Source organism: Poromitra crassiceps, assembly GCF_964638095.1.
Source record: "Poromitra crassiceps genome assembly, chromosome: 4".
NCBI lineage: Eukaryota > Metazoa > Chordata > Actinopteri > Beryciformes > Melamphaidae > Poromitra > Poromitra crassiceps.
Genome location: NC_139626.1, coordinates 11,522,099 through 11,533,903, shown reverse-complemented (window position 1 = coordinate 11,533,903; position 11,805 = coordinate 11,522,099). Strand labels below are relative to the sequence as shown.

Sequence of the window (11,805 nt, the reverse complement as noted above, 5' to 3'; positions counted from 1 at the left end):
TTAAAATTCTCCTTTAACCATATAGACTACGCTTAGCCTGTCAGAATTAAACTAGCATTCATTTGGGGGGATTTGGTCTCATTCTGGCAGACTTGGAATTATTCTGCCATGACGTGTTATGGTTTATTTTGAAGGCATAATCACTCGCCTTTTGGTATATTTCGAACTGGCTGTAGCTAACTTGACGAGCTGGATAAAGGCGAGGCTTTCTCTTCCGCATCCGTCTTGTGACCACTGAGCACTGAGCATGACCCTGATCTGAACGTACCACTAGGTGTCACTGCAGTCTACTGTGGGATAAAAGGCATATGGTCGGTGCTGGAATGGATGGGCCAGAGGGACTTGAGGAGTGATTGGTCAGGGGCACGGTTAGGTCCAGCCGATCCATTCTAGCATCAACCAAGGCATCTGTGTATACAAATTCGACGTGCATATCAACAGAGAATGGAGAATGTCAGAATGGTTTTAAATAAAAACTGGCACACTGTTCGGAAAAATGTTACAAATGTATTTGCACAAAAAAGATGTTCCACATAAGTTTCTTTACATAAATATTTACAAATGCATAGAATACTTTACACTGTTTTACAACCCTGTTTTACAGCCCTGTATATTATACAAACAAAAAAAATTGGTACAATAATCTTTCAGAATCGGCATTAAGTATTGCATCAAGAGTAATGTTAATAGGCAATGTAACACGACAAATAATAAAGATAGCTCAGGGGGATTGTGAGACGACAGTACATAGCACATGAGAAGCCCATCTGAAGAGACTAATCTGGAGAATACCCATCTCTCTCTCTTGACATGTATCAGTGAGCAGCAAGGTGGCAAAGTGAGAGGAGAGACCGTCATTAAAACCCCTGTTTGATAATCTCAGCTACTATAGTATCCTTGACCAAGACACTGAATCCATATTCGTTCACTGTTCCGCACCACTGTGGAGTGAGGGGGGCCCGGGGAAGAAGATCATTTCACTATGGGGAATGATCAATTGCATTACATTAAAAACAACAGAATTTGAAAATGCTGTGTATTCACTTGAAGTTGAAAAAGGTTTCATCCTATGTATCAATCTGCTAAGAAAAGAATAGATACTATAGCATTAAGAATAATGCAAACATGGGCAAATCGAAGCGCCGCGCTCTACGATTCTTCTTCTTTAGACAGCGCCTGTGGGGGGGAGAGGGGGAAGAATCACATTCAATTCATACACCTTCTTTAAACTCTGACAAATGAATTGAAAATGGGACTCTAGTCACTAATGGCACTCTTGGGTTTGTTTTACACAAAATTCAAGTCACCTGTTTGAGGAACTGTCTTCCAAAATAATTGGTAGCCATATTCTTTAAGCTGGTCTTGCTTCCCACTCTACAGCGCACGTATCCATACAGGTTGGCCCCTTGTAACACCACTCCCATGATCACCACAGCCTGTGTGTGGAAGACACCGGTTAGAGTTGGACATGTGTGACTTAATTTGACAATTAACAAACCTGGCTGTTTATGTTGTTGAGGACTTACCAGCCACTTAATCTTGAACGAAAAGAGGGTGCTGAAGGCAAAGATAACCCAGAGAATGGGACACACGACCAGGCCGAGCCAGAAGATGCGTGACTCCGAATTTGAGGCCTGTTGCTTCCCGGCCCCCTGTGGAAAACAGAGGATATTCTCACACATATACTCAGGACATCTGCAAATACCATCAGTCTTGCCAACAGTACTGCATTTATCAATCCAAAATGGTACAAGGTCAGTACAACATCATGTAAGGCTAAAGGTTTGTTTGTAGGACTACACAATTATGGTAATGTTAATCAAAAGGATACACAGCAACATGAAGCACGCATACGAGTAGAACTGCAATGATTGATCGATTATTAAATTAATCGCCAACTATTTCGATAATCGATTAATCGGTTTGAGTAATTTTTTATGAAAAATAAAGTCAAAATTCCAGCTTGTTAACTGTGAATATTTTCTGGTTTCTTTACTCCTCTACGACAGTAAACTGAATATCGTCTTTTGGGAAACACTGGTCGACATTTTTCACCAGTTTCTGACATTTTATAGACCAAACTAATTGATTAATCGAGAAAATCGTCCGATTAATGGACAATGAAAATAGTTGTTAGTTGCAGGCAACCCTATCTAAGGAGCAGCTTGAGACAATCTAGCTTACCTTTCTAGACTCAAACACCCACTGGCTCTTTCCATCATCATCCACCTGGTTCCACCACCTGAGACCCACCATCAACCTGCCTGTGATGTTCTGTAAATGCAGATTTCACATGAAAATGCACTATATATTATTATAACATTATCAATACAGATGTGTTTACAGAATAAATGTAATTTATCATGAAGAAGTAGAAAGTGGCCCACCTTTACAGTCCAGAAGTCGCATGATAGCAGAAGGATTATTGTAACCATGCAGGTGATGAAACTGTTACTCAAAATCTCACAGAGCAGATACACAAGGATGGCACTAACTCTGAAGAAGAGGTGGAAGAAGGACGCCAATGGATGCCTGGTAACAGATTTTAAACAGACTTAATGCAGTGTTCATCATGTTTACGTCAAATCATGGCAGGCCTATGATGAGTACATCTGAAATTAATATTATTGCTCAATATTGTGCAGGAGTCAACTGAGTCAGCTGTGAGTAAACGTACTTGATGTTTGTCTTCTTGGACTTTCTCCCAGCATCCTCCTCTGCGTCGAACAGGGAAACATCCTCATTGGAATCCTATGGATCAATAAGGAAGAGACATTTTACCTCTCCTTGTAGTGCCAAAGGCATTTTTAGTCAATATAAAGTTAAATAATTGTGTAATACTATAGTATTACGGTAGTAATTTAGGAAACTGGGAGCACTACTGAACGAAGTTTAAATGAGTCCACTTGCGTCCTGTTTATTAAGGGAGCGTCTCAGTCTGTAATCAATATAACATGGAATTAATAACGCGCCTGTGACTTTTAACTTCAAGAGAAAGTCTAGCCTCAACGCGAGACTCATCAGTCATTCTTGACAGATGAGTCTCGCGTTGAGGCTAGAGAAAGTCCAAAGTGAGATTAAAAAACATGTGCTCGATCATATGGAGCAGCCTAATTAACAGGGTGATACTGGGATTGCCAAACAATGAGTGCTGTCATGGATTTAACTGCTGGACAGTCAAGGCAGCAGCGTAGCTAGCTGACGTTCTAACACTGGACTTGCTTGACACTCGGTTTACCTAGCTTGACTGCGCGTGTACAAGATACCTACCTTTACCAAAATATATCTACTCGAGTAGTAGATCCCTAATGTCATGTGGTTTTTCGTTATATTAGCTGACGTTAGTTGACTTAAATTAAGCTAGGTTAACATAGCGTTAGCTAGCTATATAAATATGTAAACAAGCCTAAAGTTAGCATGCTAACCAGTTAGCAACATTAACACGACACAGATGTTCCCCTTGGCTCGGAAATACTTTGTATTTTCGAGATTATTTTTGCGACTATTCTTACAATAAAAGTGGTGTTAAATGTTGAATATATTCTACACAGTAGACAAAATTCGAGTGAAATTTGCCACTTACTACTCTCATCATGGTGATATCTGAGCAGCTGTACTTCCTGGTTACACGTCACTGACTGTGTGGAAGGCACGGACCTGGAAGGTGGCCACGATGCGCCTGTCTGAAATGGCCTGGAAAAGCGAAAGGCAGGTGAGTGTGTTGCCTTTTTCCCCCCTGTAGTGGTATAAATAAGTGACGACGGAATAATATGTCAAACTATGATTGTATGTAGTATGTATGATCTTGTATGTAGTCTTTCTCAGTATATCTTGAGTATCTGTTGTTGACATTTCATAGCGTGGATTCTGCACAAGAGCCCATTCAATAACTGACTGCAGAGTGAATGAGAAAAGCCTGCATGTTCATAATGGTTCATGTGGTTCATGGTTCATCCTGGAATAAACCTAATTGGATACGACACACACACACACACACACACACACACACACACACACACACACACACACACACACACACACACACACACACACACACACACACACACACACACACACACACACACACAGCTATCTCACCACCGAGCTGTCTCTCTCTCTCTCTCTCTCTCTCTCTCTCTCTCTCTCTGTGTGTGTGTGTGTGTGTGTGTGTGTGTGTGTGTGTGTGTGTGTGTGTGTGTGTGTGTGTGTGTGTGTGTGTGTGTGTGTGTGTGTGTGTGTGTGTGTGGAGATCAGAGTAATCAAGCTGGACTGGCTATGAGAGGAATGTGGGTGAGAGAGAAAGAGAGAGACACAGGGTGTGTGAGTGAGATCAGGGTAATCAAGCTGGCTATGAGAGGAATGTGAGACAGACATATCTGATGTCAGAATCAATAGCTGTCACTCTCTGATCATATTCATCATTTGATTGTTGAATTAATTAATTCAACACATAATCTGCAATGACATTCTAATGTATATTTCTGTGTCTATTATCGCCCTTAAATTCATTGTCTAAATTGCTTTGCTGTTGTTTAAACTAGCCACTCCTTCTTTTGTCTGTTATCTTATATTGGAGCTGGCCTTGTGAACAGAAACAAACAGGTTTTATGCAAATCAAGACAATCATTTTTATTTGCATACAGTGGATAGCTTAGACATGAAGTCACATTGTAATAAAAAGTAACAGTAGTCACAAAAGCAATGCCTGAATTCTTTCATGTTAGAATAAGAAAGGCACTTTTGTATTATTTGTTTTGTAAACAAACAAACAAAAAGTTATTGCAATAAAAATAATCAAATGGACCGAGGCAAATAGGTTTATAAAACACAACTAGGGCAAGTTTCAGCATTAGAATTTTAAACATTTTCCTGGAAAATCGAAAGAAGTCTGTAATGTTGGCTCATCATGAAAATATATATCCTCTTCTATTTATAGTACATTGTTGAATGATCACTTAATTGATCCAGTTGTTACTGTTTTGGAGCCAATGACTCTGTTTGCAGGTGAGGTGGGAGGGGAGGGGCTTTTGAGCGGCAGTGGCTCCCCCGGTGCCACCAGGGCAACCACATTCTCCTTCTTGGACAACCAGAAAGCCGGGTACAGAGGCTCCAAGAACTCTGCATTGTACTCGTGGATGAGGGTCATGCTGTCGTCCACACCGTAGAAGGACAGAAGGCCTCGGGTGTAGTCCACGTAGACCCCGATACGCGTGAACTTCTCCACATTTAGCGGGGTCTCCACGTCGCTGTGCCACGCGGAGAAGGTGCGCCCGTCCCACTGGAGGCACCAGGAGAAGTCGTTTCCCGTGATGCAGCTGTTGCTCTCGCTGCCCTTGCGGTCGATGCTCTTGTAGGTCAGGCCGACGTGCGTGCCCTCCCCGCTTATGTCTGCCTCGAAGTACTGTCGCCCCATGTAGAAGCTCTCCGTTGCCAGTAGCTGGCGCCAGTTCTCAAAGCGCTCGGGCACATCAGGATAAGGATGCTGCCAGGGTGTCGTGTTGGTCACCTTTCTGTTCTCCTCTGTCAGACGGAGGAACTTATGGGCCGTGTCTGCGTCAAAACTCACATTGCTGGCATCTGGGGAAGAACATGGCCAGTATGCTTAAATATAGCATTATACTGAGATTAAAAAGTCCCTCTTTCTTTTGAACCAAGTCAGTCTACCTTCCAACTGTAGTACTATGTCAGTAGGATAGCCCATGAAATACTTACACTTGAGGAAGTCTTCACGTGTCTCTGGATTTGGTATAGTCATGTTCTGTTTTGCTGCAACAATCGCATGGACCGTGGTCTTTATTCCCATCTTGTCTGAGGAGAAAGAACAAAATAGATTTCATCACAAGTGAGATTTCTTTGAGCGTTTTACAATATTTTTCTTCAGTTGGCACAAAGTGTATCATTGGCAATCAAGTGTTTGTGATCCTTCAGATCCTGCCGGCGATTCCTTTCGTTGTTCTCGCAGCAAACAAATGAGGTGAGTCATAAAGCACACAGATAGGTGAGGTGACAGATGGCATTTACTCACACGGCAACGAGCCATACAGTATGTAGACACGTCCTTACCTCTCAGGTGAACCACCACTTGCTACCTAGGCTCCAAAACTATGACACACATTCTGAAGATTCCTCAACTCGGACAGGTGTGAACATGCCCAGAGAGTCAAAGGATTATCTGTATCTGTACATCAGCATTTCAAGGTCGGGCGTTGTTCGTCCCCCCCCAGTATCTTTTTCCCCTTTTTGTTTGACATCAACCTACCATTCTTGCACGTCTCTTTAAGTTTCTCTATGTATGAAGACACAAGCTTCTCACACAGCTCCTGGGTGGAGGCAACTATCACACGGCTGAAGGAGTTGAGACGATCCATCAGGCCGATGTAGACCCCAGGCAGGGAAATATCATGACTCTCTTTCTTCCATTGTGAGTACTCCTAGAAAGCAAACAACACCATTCATACGTAAGAATATGGGTGTCATAGATGCCCCTGTGACCAACGTCTTGAACTTCATTCCGGTTGAGGATCAGTGATGCCATTTACCTGTAAGAAGTCCACGTCGTTTTTGTTTTTGGAGAGCTTCTCCACCTGCGCCTGGGTCTTCTTCAGCTCCGTGCACCTCTGCTCCAGGTGCACCCGGATGCCCTCGGCCTGCCTCAGAGCCTGCTTCTCCTCTGCCTCCAGGATCTCAGTCACCTCCCTCTTGGCTCGCTCCAGCACCGCCTGCAGCTCGGCAAACTGGCTCTCGATCACCTCCCGTACCTCCGTCACCGAGTGCTGTGGAACACAGCTCTTTCTTTTAGATCACATCGTTTTTGATTGTATTCATAGTATTCTGAGGAAGGAAGGCAAAGTTCAAGTGATGTGAAATCAGCTGATGATGGTTTTGTTATGTAGCTAGCTGTATGTACAATGAGGGATAGACTACTGCAGGAATGAGTCCGGAAGGCCTGGATGTTAGCACTTCCTATGTGTAAAAGTCAATGGGATTTTGTATGGGGATTTCAGTTGGTGGTAAAAGTTTATGAAACAGTGACCTTGTGTCTTCAGCAAGATAATCTTCACAAATGAGGACCACTTTTATGATTTTCGAAGCGCAAATGCGTCTCTCTTTACACGATTTTCGGAAAACGCTTCAAAAGTCATACACGTGCTCCTCATTTGTGAGGATTATATTGCTGAACACGTTTGCTGTTTCATAAACTTTTGTTAACCACAGACCTCATTTCAAGCATTTACCCAAAATCCCCATATACAAAAATCCCATTGACTTTTATACACAGGAACCAGAAAGTGTAGGGACTTCTGGGTAAGCCTACAAAAATACATCATCCCTGCGGTACTGTATGCTTTGTTGCCTCACCAGGAGCCAGCGCCACCCTGAGGCACATGAAAAACAAAAACACGGGTTTCCCTCAACCACACCAAACTGTCAGGTTAGGGTGGTTCCGATACCTCGGGGCTTATACGTAGACTAGGGGTTGTCCTAGCCAAAAAATAGATTGTGTGTCACCTAGTATTTGCTGCCCACACACAAATTGTTTTTACATTCTTGTGACGTTGCTACATAGTGAGCTCATTTCATAAGGTGTTTTATAGAGAAGGCAAAGTGTGAACGTCACTTCCTGCTTCAGCACTGTACCAGAGATTTTCATCTGCCATTTATTTTCCCATAGACATTTCGTAAAATGCTTATAAACAGAGTTTTACTGGTTCAAACCAAACGGTTCAGCTAATGCTATAATCGGGAGAGACAATAGAACATTTCACTCGGACCAAAACTTAAAAAACAAAACATAAAAAAAATATTTTCTTCAAACCCACATTTTTTTTTAAACGTTTTGGTCTGAGTGAAATGTTATGCGATCTCTCCTGTTTCTAAATATATCTGTACCGTTTGATTTGAACCAGTAAAACTCTTTTTCTAAGCATTATACGAAATGTCTTTGGAAAAATAATTGGCGGATGAAAATCTCTGGTACAGTGCTGACGCAGGAAGTGACGTTCCACTTTGGCTCTCTATTTCATTGTATTGCACCCTGATTGTACCTCAATGGAGACCGTGTTGACTTGAAGTTTGTTGATGGCGTTTTCTGCTGCCGTCACCGTTTTCACCATCTCAGTCTGCTTCCCCTTTAATTCCCTCTATAAATATAAGGGGAACAGAAACCACAAGCATGTCGTCATGCTGGAAAATATCTCTAACCCTAACGGCTCACTTCAGAGTTCTTTCATTTCAGAGATGTAGGCCTAAACATTTATGCCATTTCCCTGCTTCCTTGACTTCAGAGTATCGGCCTGTTAGCTTGTCTTTTTGATTCAAGTCTGAATTCCTTAGGCAGGTCCAGGCGACTCAGAGAATGGTGCTCCTGTGAAATTCTTTCTCATACAATGCACAGCCTGAGGCACCGCTACATTGCATTCGCTTTAAACAGCATTTGAAGCTATAAGAAGTGAACTTGAACAACAACAAAGAGGCCATTTACACCTGGCACTCACATGCGTTTTCTGTGATCCAATTGTAATCGGATAGTGCTTGAGTACATTAGCCTGATTTCATTTACACCTGGCGTTAGCATGCATTTTGGATGATCAGATTGCAATCTGATTGCAATCTGATCACCCAAAACGTGTGTCCTCTCAATCCGCATACAGTGGCTGCATGCAGATTGAGAGGACACATTGCATTTACACTTGTGTTCAATGTGGTCACAATGCGTCCCTGACCACCTCCGGAGGTGGTTTGGCCGATCAGATCGCAATCCGTCTTCAATGTGTTTTGGGGGTGTTACACCTGTACTTGCAAGTGGTCAAGCACTGTCTGACTGCAATATGATCACAGAAAACGCATGTCAATAGCAGGTGTAAATGGCCTCAAATAATTTAGCTGACTGTGCATAGCTAAGCATAATATAGCATAATAATAGCATGAGGTAATTTTAAACTGTACTCAATAATAAACTGTCTCCATATCATCACTCTGAAGCTTGGTTGCTCTATTTCCCTCAAAAGATATCTAATCTGGTTTCGACATGTTTTTCTGGAAGAACACATACTTTTTTTTGCAGGTAAACCAAAGTCGTTCCACCAGTTAGAGTTGTGAACTATTTGTAGGCTACATACTGTACCACATACAAATGATGCTAAAGCAGCAGGAGCGCTCAGTGCAACCTTTCACTTTACAGCTACTCACTTTTGTGTCCAGAGGGAGTGAGTGAGTGTAAGGCAGAGGAATGTCACTATACCACGGCTTATGTTCACATAATGCTTTTGGGCTTAAGCCACCATATCCAAATCTGTAGTCACTACAGATGATGTCTCTATTTACAGTGTCCACTACACTACAGTGTAGTGGACACTGTAAATAGAGAAATAAGATGGGACATTGATACATTCTGTACCACTGTATCAGCAGATCAAGCTCTGAATTGAATGTGTTGGATTAAAAGAACAACTAACTAAATCATTCTAAAATGTAATGTAAATTTGAATTTTAAAATTTAGGTTCAATTATCTTACTCCTTAATCCTATCTCAGGATTTTCTATGGGATTTTTTATTTATTTTTAATTCAACATACAGTATAATTATGTAAAGTTATTCTTAGATTTAAGATATAACAGCAGTGTTCTTGTCACGCATGTATTTCCACCTGTATGTTTATATTGGCATTAAGGGCTTCCAACAGCCTTTGGTTTACGGATGTGATTAAGGTGTCTCAGGTGTTGCGACAGCAGTTTGCAAACAACAGGTGTCAGCTTAAATCAAGGATCTCTGCTGGAATCTAGAATGGAATGTTTGAACCCGAGGGTCATGAACTGTCAAAAAGAGACAAATGACAATTTAGCTGAGACAAAATAGATCTGAGTATAGAGTTTCCAGAATGCACTACCGAGAAAATCAGACTAACTTTGGCATTCGCCTAGACCAAGCCCCCCATTTGATTATCTTTGTGTTGGAAATCAAAGACAGTAATTGGACTTCTAATTCAATTTAACAGATCCACATTGTGGCACTAAATCCGATAATGCATAATCCCTGCTTGCTCTAACTTAACTGACCCCTAAATTCTAAGCCAGTCAGACAGACATTACTATAAATATCTCTCGTTATCAATATGTGAAAGTTTTAAATGTAATTTCCTTTTATGACTAAAGGCGTATTTCATGGACAGCTAGCTACAGTACACGTTGCTTTAGTCCTGCACTACAGTATGTAGGACATTTCAGATAACAAAACCACACAAAAGATAAGATGTAATTTGAGAATGGTGTCGCCTTGTGCTGGAATACACCTAATGGTAGACTGAAGGTGTGCTTTAGGTATTTGAGAGTTAGAACCGATTTAGAACTTTTAGATTTGAACGTTCAGTTCTGATGAGTGTCAATGACAGGAAACAAATGAAGACAGAATATGAGAGAGATTGAGTGAGAAAACCTGCCTCTATTTGCCTGCGAGCCTCCACCACAGGCAGTGTGTTGTGGCCCTTGTGCTCCTCGGCCACACAGTCCTGACAGACGCAGCAGGCGTCGGCGCTGCAGAAAAGGTCCAGGGGCCACTTGTGGCTCTCGCACGTCCGCCGCTCGATGTCCCGCAGCGGCTCCACCAGCCGGTGGTTCTGGAACTTGGGGTTCTCCAGGTGCGGCCGCAGGTGGGCCTGGCAGTAGGACACCAGGCAGGTCAGACAGGACTTGAGGGCCCTGCGGGGGTTCTCGATGCACGAGTCGCACACCACGTCGTCGGGACCCAACGGTTCCTCTTTGACCTCTTCCTCCTCCTTCTTCACATCCTCTTTCGCTGGTCCATCGGTCACCTCATCTTTCTCTTCGCCGCTGTGCGACGCGTCCTCTCGCTTGTCCTCATCGGGTTTCTTGGGATCCTCCGATTCTTCCAGGTCCTCCTGTATCTTGGTCTCCTCCGCTGTCTTGGAGTCCTGGCTGGGCTCCTCTTTGCTCTTGATCACATTCGAGTCATCCACTGTTCCGTTCTGTTTGAGGCCATCTGCAGGTTCAGGCTTGTCAGGGCTCTGCAGACACTCGGGACATCCTTTAGCCTTGTCCCCCAGGCAGGAGGCACAAACGCGATGGCCGCAGGGTGCGAGCTTGTCTCCGCTGAAGGTACCTGAGCACCCAGCACACAGCGGCTGCTCTGACTTCAGGGCTGCCTCTTTGGTGGCTGTGTCTGCCATGTCTCTCTCTCTCTCTCTTTCTCTCTCTCTCTGTGTCAGCCAAGCTCCTTTTCCAGTCTCTTCCTCTTTCTCTTCTAACCGGCTCAGCTACTTTTGTAGCCGGTCAACCTGGAGTTCCTGGCTCACTCTGAAGAGCCTGACAAGCCACACCTAAATGATGTGAACGTCAGTCATCTCGCACAGTTTCAGTCAACAAGAGAACCACCCCCTCAACACATACATGCAAGCAGACAGGCCGGTAGGTAGGCAGCCACCCCCTCATTACAACCACTGCCCTCCCCTTCCCTTCCCTGTAGGAGAAAAGAAACCACAGGGCGGAGCTCATATCGCAAACCAGAAACAGAGTGTATTGCATTCCCCCACATGCTGTATGTATATGTTTGCACTTAACTGGAACGTTTCATCATCAGTGTAACTCAGACTACTACAGTAGGTTATTTACAGGGTTTTTACTCCACTGATGAAGTCATTTCACTCCATTGTTGCTTTGTGCTATCTGCTCTATCAGTAGAGTGAACTATCTTGATAAGAGGAAGCCAAGGCTTTTCACTATGTATCCACCTGCTTGCTGTCTCTCTCCTTTGTGAACTTATTCAGCGTTCCTGTTGTTCCAAAGTGCAAA

General features: G+C 43.2%; 2 protein-coding genes across 2 annotated transcripts; both read right to left on the bottom strand.

Moving 5' to 3' along the window:
- Positions 1-515: 515 nt before the first annotated feature.
- tvp23b (trans-golgi network vesicle protein 23 homolog B) lies at positions 516-3,622 on the bottom strand. Its single transcript, XM_083635339.1, has 7 exons — positions 3,584-3,622; positions 2,678-2,751; positions 2,388-2,532; positions 2,185-2,274; positions 1,527-1,652; positions 1,308-1,436; positions 516-1,176 (listed from the first exon to the last, which is right to left on the bottom strand). The coding sequence occupies exons 1-7, from the start codon at positions 3,593-3,595 to the stop codon at positions 1,150-1,152; spliced, it is 603 nt and encodes a 200-aa protein (XP_083491465.1). The 5' UTR covers positions 3,596-3,622; the 3' UTR covers positions 516-1,149.
- A 995-nt stretch (positions 3,623-4,617) lies between these two features.
- Positions 4,618-11,323, bottom strand: trim16 (tripartite motif containing 16). The gene is made up of 6 exons (XM_083635333.1): positions 10,437-11,323; positions 8,046-8,141; positions 6,540-6,773; positions 6,260-6,431; positions 5,713-5,808; positions 4,618-5,577 (listed from the first exon to the last, which is right to left on the bottom strand). The coding sequence occupies exons 1-6, from the start codon at positions 11,181-11,183 to the stop codon at positions 4,952-4,954; spliced, it is 1,971 nt and encodes a 656-aa protein (XP_083491459.1). The 5' UTR covers positions 11,184-11,323; the 3' UTR covers positions 4,618-4,951.
- Positions 11,324-11,805: the final 482 nt, after the last annotated feature.

What these genes read in the sequence shown, in the direction of transcription:
- tvp23b (XM_083635339.1), bottom strand. An exon ending in TCCAAGAAGACAAACATCAA is followed by an intron (nt 2,533 to 2,677) that starts GTACGTTTACTC and finishes ATCTGTTACCAG; the next exon opens with GCATCCATTGGCGTCCTTCT. An exon ending in GGGTGTTTGAGTCTAGAAAG is followed by an intron (nt 1,653 to 2,184) that starts GTAAGCTAGATT and finishes TGTTTTCCACAG; the next exon opens with GGGGCCGGGAAGCAACAGGC.
- trim16 (XM_083635333.1), bottom strand. Translation starts at nt 11,183, where the DNA reads ATGGCAGACACAGCCACCAAAGAGGCAGCCCTGAAGTCAGAGCAGCCG. An exon ending in AGGCTCGCAGGCAAATAGAG is followed by an intron (nt 8,142 to 10,436) that starts GCAGGTTTTCTC and finishes TTATATTTATAG; the next exon opens with AGGGAATTAAAGGGGAAGCA. An exon ending in TAAAGAGACGTGCAAGAATG is followed by an intron (nt 5,809 to 6,259) that starts GTAGGTTGATGT and finishes CTTTCTCCTCAG; the next exon opens with ACAAGATGGGAATAAAGACC.